Source organism: Neomonachus schauinslandi, chromosome 1, assembly GCF_002201575.2.
Source record: "Neomonachus schauinslandi chromosome 1, ASM220157v2, whole genome shotgun sequence".
Taxonomy (NCBI): domain Eukaryota; kingdom Metazoa; phylum Chordata; class Mammalia; order Carnivora; family Phocidae; genus Neomonachus; species Neomonachus schauinslandi.
Window position 1 is genome coordinate 128817317 of NC_058403.1, and position 20135 is coordinate 128837451.

General features: G+C 41.2%; 1 protein-coding gene across 1 annotated transcript in view; it reads right to left on the reverse strand.

Moving 5' to 3' along the window:
- Positions 1–8782: 8782 nt before the first annotated feature.
- HACL1 (2-hydroxyacyl-CoA lyase 1) overlaps positions 8783–20135 on the reverse strand; it is a 37099-nt gene continuing 25746 nt past the window's right edge. Inside the window, exons 13-18 of the mRNA XM_021678789.1 lie at positions 19570–19724; positions 19007–19165; positions 17346–17453; positions 15881–16067; positions 12803–12877; positions 8783–9127 (exon numbers count right to left, since the gene is read on the reverse strand). Coding sequence (XP_021534464.1) covers positions 12845–12877; positions 15881–16067; positions 17346–17453; positions 19007–19165; positions 19570–19724 — 642 coding nt within the window. The 3' untranslated portion in view covers positions 8783–9127; positions 12803–12844. The remainder of the gene's footprint in view (positions 9128–12802; positions 12878–15880; positions 16068–17345; positions 17454–19006; positions 19166–19569; positions 19725–20135) is intronic.

A 20135-nucleotide genomic window follows, 5' to 3' on the forward strand; every position in this document is an offset into this window, starting at 1 on the left:
ACAAAGGAAAGATATTCCATGTTCATGGATTGGGAGAATTAGTATTGTTAAAAGGTCTATACTACTCAAAGCAATCCACAGATTCAATGCAAACCCTATCAAAATACCAACAGCATTTTTCGCAGAACTAGAATAATACTAAAATTTGTATGGAACCACAAAAGACCCTGGACAACCAAAGCAATCTTGAGAAGGAAGAACAAAACTGGAGGTATCACAATTCCAAATTTCAAGATATACTACAAAGCTGCAGTGATCAAAACAGTATGGTACTTGTACAAAAACAGAAACATAGATCAATGGAACAGATAGAGAGCCCAGAAATAAACCCACGATTATATGGTCAAATCAATCTATGACAAAGGAGGCAAGAATATACAATGGGGGAAAGACAGTCACTTCAACAAATGGTTCTAGGAAAACCAGACAACAACAAGCAAAAGAATGAAATGGGACCACTTTCTTACACCACGCACAAAAATGAGCTCAAAATGGATTGAAGACCTAAACGTGAGACCTAAAACCATAAAAATTCTAGAAGAGAGCACAGCAGTAATTTCTCTGACACCAGCCGTATATACTATTGTTTTTGTTGGTGATCTCTCTCTCTCTCGCTCGCTCTCTCTCCAGCCAGCCAGTGGTCTATTTTTATTTAGAATGGAATATGGCTTTTAAAAAATAATGAATGTAAAGTGTTTACTATGCAATGGTTTAAAGGAAGGATCAAGATGTATTAAAAGAGATAGTGAGAAGCAATTTTCAAAGACCCCTAAGCCAAAGTCTCTGGTGAGCCCTTTTTCTCCCATGTCTGCTGGGTCTTATGAAAACGATCTCCTGTTCTGTTGAGTACCATGTTGCCAGGAATTTGAGTAGTCTCAACTGCACATGGTCAAGCACATTGCCACGTGTTATTATTGCTGAGGAGCTAGATTTATCCCTTATGTGGCTGTCACCCATAGCTCTGATTCCTTCTCTATCCTTGAAACAGCCCCCCTCATGCTCTCTTGCAATTTGAGAGACCTGCATCCTCTTTGTTATCAATCCCATGGAGTCAAATCGCAGCCCAAAGTTGGTCTAGGGGCGCCATTAGCTCTTCCAGGGTGGAAACTTTGTCTCATGACTTCTCAGATAAGCAATCTAGAGGCTCACATCTTGCCACATACAGGGTTGACAAAGTGAATGGCACATGGTAGGGACTCAGTGGATGTTGAATTAAATAGACACTTTGTGATCTATTTCTTTATCACTTCATCATTGTTGTTGCTTACAGTTTTGCCACTGTTCTTTAGGTCATGCTGACTTTTTTTTCTAAATTTTAAGTCAAGCATTTTGTAAGATAATCAAAATGGAAAATTCCAGAAGTTCTCATTTCAAATCATAGGCCCATTTGTTCTCTTTCAAACATTTTCTATTTTAAAATTGTCCCTTCAAGATAAAACCACACAATATGTGACTTTGGAAAAGTCACTTGATTTCCCTGAGCCTGTTTCCTTATCATAGGAATAATAATCAAAACTCCTTTCAAAAGGATGTTGTGAGGATGAAATAAAATTATGTGTATGAAAGCTCTTAAGGGTTATACACACCTTATCATTGCCATTGCCTTAAGTCCAGATCACAACAATACTGACATGCAACACGAATAGCTACCTAAAACAGAACAGCCTCACTGTTGGACCTTTCTTTACAAGGTTATACTGCTATATTTAGAGCTTAGCCATTTTCTCCTCCATATTTTTTTTTCTTGCTTCCCACAGCCCTCCATTCCTTGAGTCAGTGGCATTTACCTCCTCAGGGGGCGGGTAGGTCAGCCCAGTATGGGGAATCCCTGGGCAGAAGGGGGGCCTGGCTCCCCAGAGTGTGGACCTCAAGGAGAAGCCATGTCCAACACAGCATCTGGTGGTAGCATTACAATGTCTGAGGGAGAAGTCCAGGCCGAGGGGCCTGAGAAGGGCCTGTGGAGGCCTGGACATCCCAGCATAGTGTGGAGAATGCATCCAGAAACTCCTCAGGTCCCCAGAGGGATGTGGAAAGGACTGAGCAGATAACAGAAGAGCCCCAGCAGTTTGCAAAAAGTGGATGCAATTTGCAGATAAGCAGCGTCTGTGGCTAAAACCCAAGGCAGATGAAACCTCAAGATGGGAATTGCCGTGAGGAGAGAGGACAGCTGAGGAAGCTGGCCTCCAAAGACTGCCCTCCATGAAACCACACCTCCTGACAGTTATGGCCCTGTGTAATCCCTCTCCCACATTGTATGTAGGTTGGCCCTATCACTCACTTTAACCAAGAGAATAATGCAGAAGTAACACTGACGGTTCCAGGCCAAAGTCTTAAGAAAACCTGGTAGCTTTTACTCATACCCTGGTGGAAGTTGGCTGCTATGTGAAAAGCCCAGGTATCCTGCTGGAGAGAGAACCCCTGGAGGGGAAGACACTGCTTGTGCAGACAGACCACATGGAGGAGTGCCAAAGTTCTAGGGCTGTCCTAGACCAACCAACTTAGGACTGTCAGGAACAAACCTATAGTCTGACACAGTCAGGTTTATGGACTCATGGCAGTGAAACAGGCCACAGTCCAGAGGAACTGTGGGGCAACTCACCAAAGGTAGACTATATATGCATTATATGAAGAGGGATGAGGGGGCTCAAGGAGGATGAGTGAGTTTCAGTATTCCAGCCCAGTTACAAATTGAAACATTGGCGATCTGCTAAGGAGCCGGGCAATGGGATTATGATGATATTGTGCCTGGCTGGCCCAGGAAGTGCCAAAGGATTCAAAGCCATATATAACATTCCAGTTCTTTCAATGGTTATCTTTTAGAAAAATTGGGATGCCATATTTCACAGACCATAAATTTGCATACCATAAAATTCACCACTTAAGAATAGCAAATAAATGATTTTAGTATTGAATCAAAAGTTCGATAGGCTCAAAGCAAAGCAGGCTCTGTGTAAAGGACTCGACATCAGATCTGGACTATGAAGTGGACCCCAAGGTCCTATTTCCTGGAATGCTATAAAGTTATGATAGATGGAGAAATCTGTGTCCAGAAACTCTGCATCGGCATTGCAAACCAAGGCTGTTTGGGCATGCCATGCTTACTGATAAACGTTTTTGATAATCTATGATTTTAGAAAACAAAGTTTCTCAGGAGTAAGAAAGACGGATGTTCGGCATTTCCAGTTGCATTGTGTCCTTGGATAAAATATTTCCTTCTGTTAACTTTGCATCTGGCTTTATCCACATCTCTTATTCTAACTTGACGAATGGCTAGGCAGATTTTTACATTCTTAGCCTGAGCTAATTTTTACTTTCTCAGAGCAAAAAATGCAACTCAGAAATTCCAGCCCAGTGGGGCCTCTAGAGGACCCGGTTCCAGCTGCCATTTGATGGCAACTGCAAGAAAGACTGTTAGTGAAGTAAGGAGAATCAGCTGAGCCTCGCCAACCTGCAAAGCTGCAAGAGAGAAGGTCTTGTATTTAGCCACTAAGTTTGGGGATGGTTTGTTACACATAGATTACTAAACCAGTCATGCTTGAAGCAGACCTCTTCCGTGATGGCAGGGTAAGGACTCCCCCCACCCCCCGCTGTCCCCAAATGAGATCATCCTCAGGGAAGAAGGAAACGGGAGAGGAATGAACCTAAGGTAGATGAAGCACTTAGAAGAGACGGAGTATTACCCTCTGGTGAGAAGTCAGAGCGCGGCTACCCCTGGGGAATGGAGGGTTGACTCTGGGTTGCTGGACATGCTATATATCTTGATCTGGCAGCAGCCACACGGATGCATACCTACGTAAGAATTCATCAAGTTGTACAATTATGATAACAAGCAGAAGTGGAGCTCATGGGACGCCTGGGGGGCTCAGTCGGTTAAGCGTCTGCCTTTGGCTCAGGTCATGATCCCAGGGTCCAGGGATCGAGCCCCACATCCGGCTCCCTGCTCAGGGGGAAGCCTGCTTCTCCCTCTGCCTCCCCTCCCCTTGCTTGTGCACGTGTGCGCGCGCTCTCTCTCTCAAATAAATAAATAAAATCTTAAAAAAAATGGAGTTCAGCAGCTGATTTCTATCATAGAGTAATAAAGAAAAGTTATCCAGTTCTGTGAAATATATACTTGTCACATACTAATAGATGAAAATAAGACATTATGACAGATGCATGAAGTAAACAAATATTTATGTAGGAAAAAAGTAAAATTATGAATTTAAACATGGACTGACCTAGATGCCAGAGGAACCTGATTGTGAACAGAGAATTTAAGAATATAAAACTACAAAATTGCTGTAATATTCACTCAGAATTCCTATCTTATGAATTAAATTAGAAGTAGACTGTACCTCTTCAAGCTCATTTCCCTGGAATCAGAGATGGGAGGAAGTTTTGAAACCCTCTTTCACTGGTTCTCAAGCTGGGCTGCACACTAGGATCACCTGGGGAACTTTAAATGATGCCTGGATCCCACCCTAGAAATTCTGACGTAATTGGGCTAGACTGTGGCCTGGGATTCAAGATTTTTAAGATCGCCAGGTGATTTCCGTGTGCTGCCAGGATTGAGAACCGCTGGTCAGTTTCAACCACTCTTTTCGCAAATGAGAACAGAGGCCGAATACTGACAAATTGCTCGCAAAATATCCATTAATTGCCTGAAGCCAATTTTCTCTGATGTGCCTTAATAGGAGGGAGCTGTGGCATGGATAATACCAAACTGAATAATCTAAAAATAATTTCTATTTGGTTTGGGAAAGCAGCACGTGACTTCCCAGCCACCGACTGGTCTGGCTAATTCAGTTTGACTCAAATGAATGTGCCTTTTCCTGAGGTTACACTGACACCCCAGGCCTGTGCTGAGGTATGGAAGGAAAGCAGTCAAACTCAATATTGACCATGGTCAGTTCCCCAGCTGTCCAAAGCACACAATAACTCTACAGACGAGGGGACTTCTCTTACCAGAAGATTCCACAGAGGGACAAAGCTAGCTTTTTCCTGACCCTTTGTTCTGTGAGCACTGGGCGCCTGAAGCATGAAGAGGGAGTGAAGGGAGAGGGGCTGACAGCTGTCAAGGAGCATTTTTGTGCCAGGTTTTGTGCGATGCATTCCTATAAACAGAATTTGCTCCAGAAAACTCTATGAGTTAGGTATTCTATTATCCCCATTATAGAGATGAGGAAAACAAGACTTAGATTGTATAACCACCAAAGCAGAACCAGGATGGAACCTCGGGCTTATCATACTCTGTCCAAGAGGGACAGTTGAGGCCTCAAGCTGAAAAGCAAGTTGCAGGGGCGCCTGGGTGGCTCAGTCATTAAGCGTCTGCCTTCAGCTCAGGTCATGATCCCAGGCTCCTGGGATGGAGTCCCCCATCGGGCTCCCTGCTCAGCAGGAAACCTGCTTCTCCCTCTCTCACTCCCCCTGCTTGTGTTCCCTCTCTCGCTATGTCTCTCTCTATCAAATAAATAAATAAAATCTTTTAAAAAAAAAAGTAAGTTGCAGATGGACTGGGATCTGATCCTTGGATTTTAAGCCCTGCTGAACAAACTTTGTCTCCCCATTTTTCAGCCCAAACAATCTAAAGGCAGCAGCAGAGACCTCCAGAAGTACCTGTGGCAGCTGTGAGGAGCCAACAGCCAAGATGCCCAGCTGCTGCTCTCTGAAATCCATCCCTGATCCGAGCCAAGCCCACATCTCCCAGGTACCGTGCTGCCCCTCTCCAATGTCTGTGCCCAGTAGGGTACAAAGGGGGCCTGTTCCTGGGAGACTTGGGACAGTGACAGAAGCTTTGCCACATCCTCCTCAGACTGCAGGCATCGGGGATGCTTGCACCCAACCTTCCCTCTTCCTCCTTCCCTTCCCAGGGTCAGGTCTGCAGGGCAGTCTGATGGTTCTCCCAGCCTTTTCCTGTTCTTCCCTGTTTTCTCTCACAAGGGTGGTCCCCTGAATAAAACCTTCGGGGTGTTTAATCCCATGCAAAGCCCCACCCCACTGGCAACCCCAACCCATATACACATCACTGTGTGGGGAAAGACGGTCAACCTCTGCTGACTCTTCTTGGGAACGTGGTCTGAGATTGTGAAGGTGAAGACTACAGAGGAACAGATTTCTCAGTATGTTTGCCCTTGTCATTGGTCTTGGTGCCATGAAGGAAGACAGCCTAGGTGACAAATGATTGACTAGCACCTCAACTAGCCCTAATTCATTTGCCAAGAAGTTACCTTTTATTGCAGGTGTCCACAAGCACAAGGACCAACTTGGAAAGGCTGGGGATTCTTTTCCAACTTTACAATCCTTCGGGGAGGACATTCAAACCCTGCAGCCTCAGTAACGCCTGTAGGGAGATTTTCTTGTCATCTTTTGCCCCTCCTAAAAGAAGAAAGCAGATAAACCGTATATATGCTGATTCTAAAACACCTAGAACAAAAGTGGTGCATACCCACAGTCACCAGTATCATTTAGCATTGTTCTGGAAGTACCAACAAAGGCCACCAGATAAAAGAAAGGAAGAAGAGGTGTTTCTTTTTTAAATTAATTATTTTTTAAGTTTGTGTTTTAATTCCAGTTAAGTGTTATATTAGTTTCAGGTGTACCATATAGTGATTTAACAATTCCATAAAACACCCGGTGCTCATTATGACAAGTTCCCTCCTTAATGCCTATCCCCTCTTTCACCCATCCGACCCCCCCTTCCCCTGTGGTAACCTTCAGTTAGTTCTCTATGAAAGCAAGAAGAGGTTTAAGAGAATTCATTAAGGTATAAATTAATACACAAAATATGCAAACAATAGCGCACTATAAATATAGCAGAAGAACTTATAATAGCACAAAACAGATTAATGTCTAGGAAAAAATTTAACAAAAATTAGCAGGGCTAATATCACGAAAACTTTAAAACTCCACTGAGGAACAGCAACAACAAAAAAAACACTTTCAAAAATTCAAAGATACTTTAGCACTAAATAGAAGCAATACTTTAAAATTCAATTCTCCAAATATCATATGACCAAGTATTTCATATATTCATTTGACTCCACGCTGTATTAACTGTGTCTTTTTGTTTTCTGTAATTCTGAGGCTCCTGGAGGGACTGCCCCTCCCAGGTTAGCTAACTCCTAGAGAGAACAAACAAAACTCTCCTTTCATATGCAAACCAACTGTTCAGGAGCCCACATTTCCACCCACCCCCTTTATCACAGTCTGTATGAGCTCTCACACTCCCCTATCCTCCTTCCCTAATCAACCCAGAGCCAGCACCAGATAACCAGGCCTGCCCCTACATTCCAGAGCCCTTGGAAATTATTAAAACTGGCCAATCCTAAACCTGTTTACCGTGCCTCACCTCTTTCTTCCGGAGGAGACAACAATAAAGGTTTCAGCCCGCTAGTTCCCTTTCTCTCTATGCCTGAGGCTGACCTCAGTGTCTTCTATCTGTGGCCCTGCGTGGTATGGCATTCTCCTCTTAGGAACTGTAAGAAACCATCTTCTCAAGACAATTGTCTCCTGATCTATTGGCCTTATTGAACCTCAACTTTTTCTATTAGTACACTGTATTTTAAAGCACATTTTTTTTTTGTGCTAGTGAAGTTAATATGCAAAAATAATCAAATGAAGAAAACCATGAAAATTCTGAAAAATGGTAACATAGGGCAGTGGGGAGGGAGCTGGAGTGACTGGTGAAGGGTGGGGAGGTAGGGATAGCACGGTGTTGTGAAATGGTTTTACGAATGTAGTGGGTATAAATTTCAGTTCAAAGCACTCAAGTGTGAAAGAAATATTTATTTTTAGTAATTCAACTCAATTTTATCCTCTATTTTGCCAGGGTGGAAACTAACTCAGTGACGTTAGGCCTCATGGCCTCCAACCACCCTCTCTCCCACACTGCTGGAACCAGGGCACCGCTCTTAAGAACCGTTGGGCTTATCCAATATCCAGGTATCAGGGGTGGGCTTCTGATCCTTGGTAGCTCATGTAGCCCCTGTGCATCCTGGTTGGGAGGCTGTTTGCTGCAGTTTGTGATATAAACTCCCCCTGGGTCACCTCCTTTCCAAGAAAATATCTCATATTGCTATATGCCTTGTGGAAGTGGACGCTTCAGGAGTGAACTCACAGAGAAGCCTGTCCAACAGGAGCAAGAGGACACAGGCCCTGGAAGAGGAGGGGTGGGTGACATCTGGGTACACACTCAGTTGAGTGGGGGAGGGCAATGGGAATTTACCATGAACATTCTGAGTAATGACAGAGGTGCACATGGTGCAGGGAGGAAGGGCATTTTCATGGAAGAGATGTCTTTTGAGCTAGACCTTGAATGATATTGCTAATTTCACATGGCAAAAATCGGTGGGTGTACACAGTGTGAGCAAAACTCAGGCTAAGGTGAAACCGGATCTGATTTCCTGAGCCCACCTTCCTCAGTGGGGGGAGGGGGCAATTCCCAGGAACATGCTGGGACCAGGGCATGAGCCACAGGGCTGTAGATTAACCATTCCACAAACCACAGGTCATTCTAGTGACCACCGATACAAAGAACAAAATTGTGGATAATGCCATCCCTGTGGAGATTTCCAGGCCTGAGTCAAAATTTCGAGTGTTTCCTTCATACTTGAAACTGGAGATCCAGGGGTTTCTGGGTGTGCCTTTCTCTGCTCCCTAACTGGAGTAAACATTCAATCCAGATTTACCATGGGTTCACTGACTGGCTAGCCTCTCTCCTAGAAAAGGCCTTGGAAGGGAGGGAAGATCTAAGACAACGCAGTGAAAACCAGTGGTGTAGACAGCACTGCTTGTCAGATCTGAACCCAAGCAAGGTATACTTTTATTTGCACCTTATCCATGGGAGGAATTAATAGGATCTTCAATTTCCTTTATCTACATTACTCCATTATTCAGATTAGCAGCAGCAAATGCAACCAGAAATCAACAGATGATTCAAACTTCTTCTGTAACCTTTCACTTTTCAGTCAGCAGAGTCCGTTTTATCAGGGTTTCTCGGTCATATTTCCCAACTGGAATTTAACTCGTTTCCAACTTTCTTAATACATTCATTTGAAATGCTATCCTAATCACTCTAAGTTCATTTGTTTCAGTCATACGGCACTTCTTCATAGGAATGCACCGCTTCCCCATTGCCTAGGGAAGTGTCCTGCAAATAGTAAAGGAAGAAAAACATTGTTGGATTCTGTATTTTCATTTTCCTTTGGTGTGCAACAGTCCTACTATTTCTTTGTAACAGAGTTGAGACTTTTTTTCCTAAGAAAATAGACTCACTTCACATAATAAACTGAACTACTGCAAAGGCGCAAGTGTTAAATAACCATAGAAAATATCCACTGAGCTATTTTCCAACTGAGCCCCATGTCAGGCTCCCTGCACAGTGGAGATCCTGCTTCTCCCTCTCCCTCTGCTGCTCCCCCTGCTTGTGCTCTCTCTCTTTCTCTGTCAAATAGATAAATAAAATCTTCTAAAAAAAGATTCTCATTCAACTATTAAGTGAACCACTGCAGAGCAGGTGGCTGTATAAAGACCTAAAATTGGGGGCACCTAGCTGGCTCAGTTGGAAGAGCATGTGACTCTTGATCTCGGGGTCATGAGTTCAAGCCCCATGTTGGGTGTAGAGGTTACTTAAATAAATAAACTTTTAAAAAAAAGGGGGGGGGAAGTAAAAGCAGAAGGGCAGAGGGAGAAGGAGAGAAGCAGACTCCCCACTGAGCCCAGAGCCCAACGCAGGGCTTGATCTCACGACCCTGAGATCACGACCTGAGCAGAAACCAAGAGTCAGACACTCAACCAACTGAGCCACCCAGGTGCCCCTAAGTGTTAATTATTAAACTAGGGGGTACAAAAATGTTTTATCAAAATAAGTTTGCCTATCAACCAATAGATTCATCTTAGAGGGGCTTCTTCAATACCTCATCCTTCTAAGGGAAAATTCTTTTTTTTAAAAGATTTAATTAATTAATTAAATTTATTTGAGAGAGAGCACACACATGCAGAGGGGCAGAGGGAGAGAGAGAGGACAAGCAGACTCCCCACCGAGCACAGAGCCTGCCGTGGGCTTGATCCCAAGACCCTGAGATCATGCGTGATCTGACCTAACGTCAGACACTTAACTGACTGAGCCACCCAGGTGCCCCAGGGAAAACTGTTAAAAGGAGACTAATTTCAAGATTACTTTTACAAAATAAGCAGTCAATGGACAGCGTCAATCTGGTCTTCATATGCTCAGACTGACCTCTGCCAGATAGTCTACTAACATGTTAACATTTTTTTCCCCTCTTGAACTAAATATGGCTAGGGAGCAAGCATTTTCCCCAAGTTCTATCTGGTAGTTAGATTTATATAGTTCAATTCATGAATATTCATCAAAGCTTCCACACTACTTTTACAGCAGAATCCTGTATTGCACTTGGCCACCAGAGACAACCATCCATGGGCAGAGTAGGACACTGATGAGGTTTATAAGATCTACCCACTCTCAACACTCCTTTTGATATGCTCTATGCTTTTATGAGCCCAGGCTCTCTCGCATGTATCTCAGAAGTACAGAAGAGTATCTGCTGCCGGGGCAGCTGGGTGGCTCAGTTGGTTAAGTGCCTGCCTTCAGCTCCGGTTGTGATCCCAGGGTCCTGGGGTTGAGCCCCAGGTCAGGCTCCCTGCTCAGTGGAGAGCCTGCTTCTCCCTCTCCCTCTGCTGTTCCCTCCTGCTTGTGCTCTCTCTGTCAAATAGATAAATAAAATCTTTAAAAAAAAAAAGAGTATCTGCTGCCTGGGCCCAATTTCAGAGGCTCGCTGCATAAAACCGCAGCTCCCTGCAAGTATCTTCTGGACTGACATCTCAAAGCTGGAGTCTACTCTGTAGAAGTCACTTATGCCCCTAAGTAGCCAATGGAGACAAGTTTGATGTGTATGGTGCAAACCTGCTGAACTTTAAGAAAAAGTCCTGTGTTCCAATTCATATAAAATTGCAGGTAATAAGCAAGAATGACCCTGAAAATAAATACTTTTCCATTTCTAATATTCTTTTAAAATAATGTCTCTTTCTGATAACAAAAATTACATAATTACTTTTAAAATTTTGTAAAAGAAGGAAAAAAATAGAGGAAATAAAAATTACCTATAATTCCATCACCAAGTTATATTAAAATTTTGGTTTTGTTGTCCCCATCTTTTTTTTTCTGTGTATGTATGTGTGCAAGAGTGTAGGTGTATACCGTGACCTGTATCCATCCATTTTGTAGCTTGTCTTTTTCACTAGTATTATACTGTGATTACTCCTCCATTTACACATACTCTTTAACACAATTTTTATTTTATCAGGTCAACAGATCATAATATATGTAACCAATGTCTTATCATTAAACACCGGCATTGTTTCTAAACTATGCTGAATGGCCTTGTATATAAATATTTGACCAACTATTTTATTATGTCTTTAGGACACACTCTCTAAATAGGCTCACTGGGTCAACAGGGCGTATGAACATTTTTAAGATTCCAAATACAAGCACTGCTAGAATTACTCTCTGAAAATGTACCAAGTTCAACTTCCACCACAGCACAGCAGTGTCATCTTCATTTTACCCTCACCCTCACTGAGAGTTATAATTTTAAAAGTGCTTTGCCAAGTGGATAAGCAAAACTACGGGTTTTCAGTCTAACTTACATATTCACACTTATTCATACTCCTTTATATTTATTTATACTCATTTTACTGCATTTTTTCTGTTAATTACACATTCATGCCCTTTGCTAATTTTTCTACTAGTTCATTAATATTTTTCTTATTTATAAGAGTTCTTTAAATATTAAGGCTGTTGACTCTGTTGATCTCAATGTGGTACACATAAACTAAGGTCTGCTAATCCAAAGATACCCTGAATTATTAGTTCAGGTATGGTATGACTCCTCCTTTGGCTCGGTAAGTTCTTTCCAGAAAAACAAAACAAACAAAACCCCAATTCATAAAGTATAGAACAAGTCCACTAAATACTGGGGAGTCTAAGGTACAAAGTGATCAACAGATAAACTATGAAGTAGAAATAGCCTATGTACTCCAACTTACTGAACATACCTCTACACTGGAAAATCCTGGAGAATTTTTTCCTCAGATGTTTTTTAAAAAACATGTGACTTTGGGGCACCTGGGTGGCTCAGTTGATTAAACATCCAACTCTTCATTTTAGCTCAAGTCATGATCTCAGGGTCTTGAGATCAAGCCCTGCCTGGGGCTCTGTGCTCAGAGGGGAGTCTGCTTGAGATTCTCTCTCTCCCTCTGCCCTTCCCCCTGCTCGCCCATGTATGCTCTCTCTCAATCTCTCTCTCTCTCAAATAAATAAGTCTATTTTTAAAAATGTGATTTTGGGGCACCTAGGTGGCTCAGTCAGTTAAGTGTCTGCCTTTGGCTCAGGTCATGATCTCAGGGTCCTGGAATCGAGCACCCTGTCGGGCTCCCTGCTCATCGGGAAGTCTGCTTCTCCCTCTCCCTTTGCCCCTCCCCCTGCTTGTGCTGTCTCTCTAATAAATAAAATCTTTAAAAAAAATTAAATTAAAAAAATGTGACTTTAAGAATGGATTTATGTAAAAGAATACTGATGTGTAACTCAGCAGTTAGGCAGTTACAATGCTATTATTTAATAAAACCCACTTCCATCTTTCATCTGTAAATGGGTTATATCTGTGGTAGAATACTTGTAACTTTTTCTGTTTTTAGTCAATTCCTTTACTATGAAATGTCATTTAGAAATGTTTTTTATTTTTCTTTGTACAATAATTTTTAACATTTTATTAATTTTGCTGTGGAAAATAAAATTCCATCTTACAAGAAAGAGAAACTCCTCAAGACCAAACGCTGGCATCTTTATTTATATATTAGAGCGGGTCAGCCAGTGAAAATCCTAGAAAAAGAAAAGACAACAAACATTCATTAAAAAGAATTAATTGCCTCAAACTCTATCCTCACTGTTTTCCTTGTTCTAAAATCTAAAAGTCCCATTATATATCCATATTTAGGTTTGTCTTTGGTCTTGTGCTCTTCCCAAAAGGAAGCTAAAAATTCATACTGAACCTTGCTGTCTTGTCCTACAAAACAACTATGAACAGTAATCAGGGCACAAACACTAGAATCTGAAAGAACCAGAAGTAAATTCAAAAGAAGAAAGGAGATGAAGGAAGGCCAAAGAGGGCAAGCTCCCAAATCTAAGAACCTGGGTAGGAAGAGCAGTGCACAGAAGCCTTCCCCAGGACTAATACCATCCTACACATGTGGCTGGGACATGGTGACTGCAGAGAATTAGGTCCTCTCTATACTGTAATAGGAAGCAGCCAGCCTACCCTACACTGCGAATCAACAACACATGGCAGATGGACACACAGACAATGAAATATGAACAGCTTGGAAACTATAATATGTGTGGAATTCACTGAATGAGGACAAATAATGTTGAAATGATAGATTCAAGAAATATAAGGATAATCCTTATGGAGTTATAACAGAGGAGACAAGAAGTTGTATTTCTCCAGCAATACCTCCCCAAATTCATAGAGAACTTGGAGAATAGATCATTAGAAGCAGATCATTAGAAATGTGAATTCACTAGCGAGAGGGGACAATTCATTAGGGCTTTTCTGTGACTAACACGGTCTCAAGACTGTCGATTTTGTGTGTGTGTTCTGAATATAGCTGTTAAATCCATCTGTTCTAATGTGTCATTTAAGGCAATGTTTCCTTATTGATTTTGGGTCTGGATGATCTACCCATTGATGTAAGTGGGGTGTATTAAAATCCCCTATTTTAATCCACTATTATTGTAGTGCTATTTCTCCCTTTAGGTCTGTTAATATTTGCTTTATATATTTAGGTGCTCCCATGTTGTGTGCATAAATATTTACAAATGTCGTACCTTCTTTTTGGATTAACCCGTTAATCACTCTGCAGTGATCTACAATATAGAGAGGACCTAATTCTCTGCAGACAAGGGTCTCTCTCTTTTTTTTTTAAAGATTTATTTATTTATTTGAGAGAGCGAGAATGAGAGAGAGAGTACATGAGAGGGGGGAGGGTTAGAGGGAGAAGCGATGCGGGACTCGATCCAGGGACTCCAGGATCATGACCTGAGCCGAAGGCAGTCGCTTAACCAACTGAGCCACCCAGGCGCCCCTGTCCTTGTCTCTTATTACAATATTTGTTTTAAAGTCTATTTTGTCTGATATAAATATAGCTATTCCAGCTTTCTTTTGGTTTCCATTTGCACGGAATATCTTTTTCCATCCCTTCACTTTCAGACTTTGTGTCCTCACATCTGAGCTGAGTCTCCTGTAGATAGCATATAGATGGGTGTTGTTTTCTTATTCATTCAGCCACTCTTTATTGGAGCATTTAGTCTACTTACAGTAAAGGAATTACAGATAAATATGTACTTCTTGCCATTTTGTTAATTGTTTTCTGGCTATTTTGTAGTTCTGTTCCTTTCACCAAAGTCTCTGATATCTGTTTTTTTTTTTTTTTTTAAGATTTATTTATTTATTTGAAAGAGAGAGAGTACACACGAGCAGGGGGAGGGGCAGAGAGAGAGAGAAGCAGATTCCCTGCTGAGCATGTAGCCCTACACTGGGCTTGATCTCAGGACCCTCAGATCATAACCTGAGCCGAAATCAAGAGTCTGACGCTTAACCAACTGAGCCACCCAGGTGCCCCTCTGATATGTTTCTATAGAAAAAGAATTTTTGTAGAGTTTTATATATTTTATAGTTTCCAAATTAGTTAATTTACATTTAACTGATTGTCCAGGCATCCATTTGCCTACTGGTCTACTACCTTATTCAAAAAAGGAAAAGAGGGGTACCTGGGTGGCTCAGTCGGTTAAGCATCTGCCTTCAGCTCAGGTCATGATCTCAGGATCCTGTGATCGAGGCCCACTTGGGCTCCCTGCTCAGCAGGGAGTCTGCCTCCTCCTCTCCCTCTGCCCCTCCTCCCTGCTCATGTTCTCTCTCTCTCTCAAATAAATAAATAAAATCTTAAAAAAAAGAAAATAAACAAAAAAGAAAAAGATCTTGCAGCATACATATGTATAAAGAACCAAGACAGAAACATCTTGAAAAAATGATCTGCTCTGAAAACAGTGACTGATACACGAGGTGTAAGCATGGAAGACAGGTATAGAAGAGAGGGCAAGTGGCAGGACCAGGATCAGAGCACAAAATTTAGTATGAAAAGCAACTTAATCTGGGATGGGAGAGGATCATGCTACACATCCTGTCATTTATTTTACTGCTATAATCTATACCATAGTTTTGCTATGGAGGCCAAAGTAACCAATTTTGAATGTAACAGCACGTATCTTCCTATTATGGTCTCACCCTCCCACTGGGCTTCCTTTACCTTCTGCCTCTAGCCACTCTGGCCTTCTTTCAGTTGCTCAGACTTGCCATGCTCCTTGCCGTCAGTCTTCCCTAGCCTCTTTGCTTGAGACTGTCCCTACTTTTCTTTCAGATCTCAGCTTAAGCACAAGTTCCTCTGAGAAGATTTCCCATGGGACCCCAAAATAAATCAGCTTCCTTCGTAGTATATTTGTTCAGGACTGGGTGGCTTCCTTCAGAGCAACTGCCTCACTTTGTTGTGATGCATTCAGTCGTGAATGCATCACAACCCTCTCCCCTACTGGTCTCTAAGCTCCATTAAGTGAGGGCTGAGTTCAGGTTTGCTCATCAGCTATTCTTAGCAAGTAACACAACACACCTAACACATATCTCAACAAATACTTATTGAAAAAACACAAGAAAGTGCCAAACTCAGAAATGGTTTAGAAAGAACTCTGTGAACAGAGTGTTCTATTTGCTAGATACTTCTGGGGATAGGATGGAAGATGCATTTCTGATTTCTGCTTAGCAACTGAATTTACCTGGGTCTTCCGTGCGGCTTGCGGCTCAATCATGATATTGATAAGAGAAGGTTTAGTTGTGTCTGCCAAGCTCTGCTTCAGTGATTTTTGGAGTTCTTCTGGTGTTTGTACAAAATACCCTTTGCCTCCAAACGCAGTCATAACCTGCTCATAATGTGAGTTTGGTAGAAGACAGAATGGAGGAGCCCTAAAAAATTCATAAGTCAATAGAAAAAAAAAAAAGTCATTTTCTGAAATAATTTATGGAAAAATTTAGGCTGAACTCAAAGGCATACTTTTATGTCCAACACTTAAACAAATATGCCAGTACACTAAACTTTCCATATATATATATTTTTTTAAAGATTATCTATTTCGGGGGGGGGGGGGCGAGGGAGAAGGAGAGAGAGAATCCTCAAGCAGACTCCCTGCTGAGCACAGAGCCTGTTGTGGGGCTCAATCCCAGGACCCCGAGATCATGACCTGAGCCAAAATTAGAGTCAGATGTCCAATTGATTGAGCCACCCAGGTGCCCCTAAACTTTCCATATATTTTTTATTGTCTATATAGCAATGTCCAATAGGACTTTTTGTGATGATAGAAATGTTTTATATTTATATCTGTGGTACCCAATATAGTAACCACTAGCAACCTGTTGCTGTGAGCACTTGAAATGTGACTAGTTAAAATAAGGAACTGACTTTTTAATTTAATAACCACACATGGCTACTGGCTACTATATTGAACAGTGCAAGCTATGCCATCAACTACCATGAACCCAAAATAAAAAGAAAAAAGGAATGGTTATTGCAAAATATAGCAAATAACAGCAAAATGAGAACTGAAGTTAGTGAAGCATAAGCAAACATACTCACACCCTGCTCCACCCCAGACTGAGCAAATTCACGACTCGTAGCATGGCCAGCTAAATACTGTCTCACTTTGACTCTGCCATCAGATAATCAAGAGTTTGTTAAGTAATAAAGAGAAGGAAGACCTCTGGATCATAAAGAATATGTTAACATTCATTTCTTCCATGGTGTAATAGGAATAGAAGGACTGGGAGCATTTTGCAACAAGCCCTTTCATTAAAGCTCAGACATCAAACTTAATTGTCCCAAGTCTTCAGTGGCCCCCTGATCATAAATTATTTATTGAAGCACCCTATCATGCACTGGGTGTTACATGTAAGTGATGAATCACTAAATTCTACTGCTGAAACCAATATTACACTATGTTAACTAACTAGAATTTAAATAAAAATTTGGGAAAAAAAAAAAAAGAAAATGAAAAAAAATGAAGCACCCCATTATGAATGGTTGTACAAAGGGGAGTCATGCAGATAGGGTTCCTACTCTTTAGAGGGGCTGACAATATAAGTAAACAATACTCACATGACAGAAGCACATTTCAATACAGCAGACTCTTTAAGGAGAGATTAAAATAGATGAGAGAAATTAAATACACATTGTTCTGGGTTACTTACACTGCAGTAGCATCTCCAAATTTTAACATTTCCTTCCAAGAATCTGCATCAAAACCTTGGTAAATTCCATTATTATTCACCACCAAAAGTACAATGGGCAAGTTGTACCTAAATTTGAAAGCAAAATATCAAGGAAATCATTCTTCATTCTAAAGCAGTTTCTTCAGGTTGAAATTTTAACTTATAAATGGATAGTTTTCCATAAGCTTGTTTTATAATATTAGGGTAATACTAAAAATTAAGTACTTGTTATCCTAATAAGGAATATCAAGTCATTAACAGAAACATGGAGTCACAGAAAGGATGTAAGATTAGAGGTCGGCACACTTGGTTCTGCCACTATGCACCTGTGGACCTCACAGAGCTTTTCTGAACTTGGTTTTCATAGATCCAGGTGTTAATAAGAATGACACCTTCCACATTTAATATTCTCTGAAGCACCACTTCTAGGTGGTGCCTAGTAGTACTATTTGGAAAGTATCTTTCTATTTACTGAGCTCCTCATAGATAACTAGCACTTGCTAGATGCTGTCGGAAATATACAAGTGACTAGCATACATTCTCTTCTCTCAAACCACTTCACCCAAAATTAGAAAAACATTATATGGTGTAATAAACAGAGAAAAAGAGAATATTTAATAATGTGCTAAGTGGTATTATAAAGACAAAAAAAGATGATTAAACTTCATTAATGACTGACAAAAGAACATGGGATTTATTTTCTACAGACCTAATTTCTGAGACCAGGTGTAAAAATAAAACTAAAATGCATACTGTTACATAACAGGATTGTGGTAACTACTTGCTCTCCATGCTCAAAGGGAATCATGACTCTCTAGAAGGCCAGCTTTCCCATAAATCATCTTTTTGGTGTGTATCACTTGTCTGTCAATACAGACACTCTAACAAGTACATACTTTCCCTCTGATCTTTAAAGTGTTATATGCCAAAGCTCTGAAAGCCCCCAAAACATGATTTACAAACAAGCTCTAATAAGAGTCCTGGCTAAGAATACAGAATGATTTTACCACAGTCTGAATAACTAGGGAGAAAAAATATATACTTATATAGTAGGATCTATAGCTCATGAGTTTCTCCATGAATCCTCACAACTAGAGACAGAATCAACAGCTCACACTGAGTGAGCAGTCATCTTGAGCTTTATCTAGATTACCTCATTTGTTCCTCGCAACTGTCCTCTAAGGTAGGAACTATTACTATTCCTCTCCCTATTTCGGAGGAGACTAAAGCTTAGTAAAGGAACTTAACCTGCATCACCCGCATCACCCGCATCACCTGGCTCTGATGTGGTCAAGCCAGTATTTAAATTCAGGTCATGTGACCCAGAGGCTGTATTCTTAACCACAAAGCTCTGCTGTCTCCCTGCAGAAAACAAGCTTTTCTCAGACCAGAACTTTTTGCAGTGATCTCAAAACCACTCATCACAGTTTTGCAGGTTTGGGCATGTAGTAAAGGGTCATGAACATACTAACCTGGATGAGAAAGATGCTGGGGTGATTTCATACCAGTATTCTCAGGACGCAGCACAGAGCTATGTACAAGGGCCCTTGGCACATGGTGAACACCTGGTAAGCACTGTTAGGCGAGTGAGTCTTTATGTGTAATTTTTTATGTTTTGGAGAAAGAAAATGCTGTTTTACCTGCAGACGGTTTCCACCTCCATGCCAGAAAACCCAAATGCACTGTCTCCCTCCACACAGATGACACGTTGCCCTGGGTTTCTATCTTTAGCCACTAGAGCAGCTGCAATGGCAAATCCCAAACCAACTCCCATTGTTCCAAAAGTACCAGCATCGAGCCTGTTGGGGAACAAAGCTAAAATGAAACCCTCTGGGGCATGCTGATGGTGGGGTTGGCACAAATCGAGTCATATTTGTGTGTAAAATAAAGAACAATAAAAACATTCTCTGTCTTTAATATAAAGTTTTTAGATTATGAGGAACCAATTAGTCAAGGATAAGCAGAATGGGTGGAAAAAGTCTCTCATGATTGCTTGAAAGACTACGAATATACTAAGTATACAAATTATCACATGATCATGAAGACATATCAAGCATAAAAACTCTACCAAATCTTACCTAAGAATACTTTTATGAAATATGTCCTTATACACTGAATATGTGTAATTCTCAAATGTTTTATGAACCGGCACTACTATAGCTTCCAATTTAACACATTATAATTTCTTTCCTGGAAGCCTCACCTGTGACGAGGAAGGTAGTTCTGAATCACAGTGCGTCCAATATCCATAGTATTTGCTCCTTCGCTTACCACAAAACAGTCTCTGGGTAGTTGTTCTTGAACATGGTAGAATACTGTGTAATAATTCATAGGCAGGGATTTTTGGGAAGCTAATTCCTAAAGTATTTGAGGGAAACATAATCAAATTAGATTGAGATACAGTGAAAAATTAGCAATGTCAATAAGCTACTACCAAACTTATTTGGAAATAGGCAACAAGAACGAGCTACGAGGTTCCCAAATCACCACCCTGAGAAGCTAGTGGATCTGTGGACAGGCCTCTGGGACATGCTAAGAAAAGGGGGACCCACAGACCCAGTCTGGGACACAATCAAATAAACCAGGGAATAGCTTTCTTCCTGGACACCCACCATGCACAATAGCATACTAGAGTGAGACAAGTCCTACAGTAAAGATAGCTGGAAGCACTGGGTTAAACAAAACTAAACAGTCTTATTTGAGCACTTTTAAGAAAACACTGCATTACAAAAAATAAAAATTTTATTCTAGAATATTTTAATCTGAAAT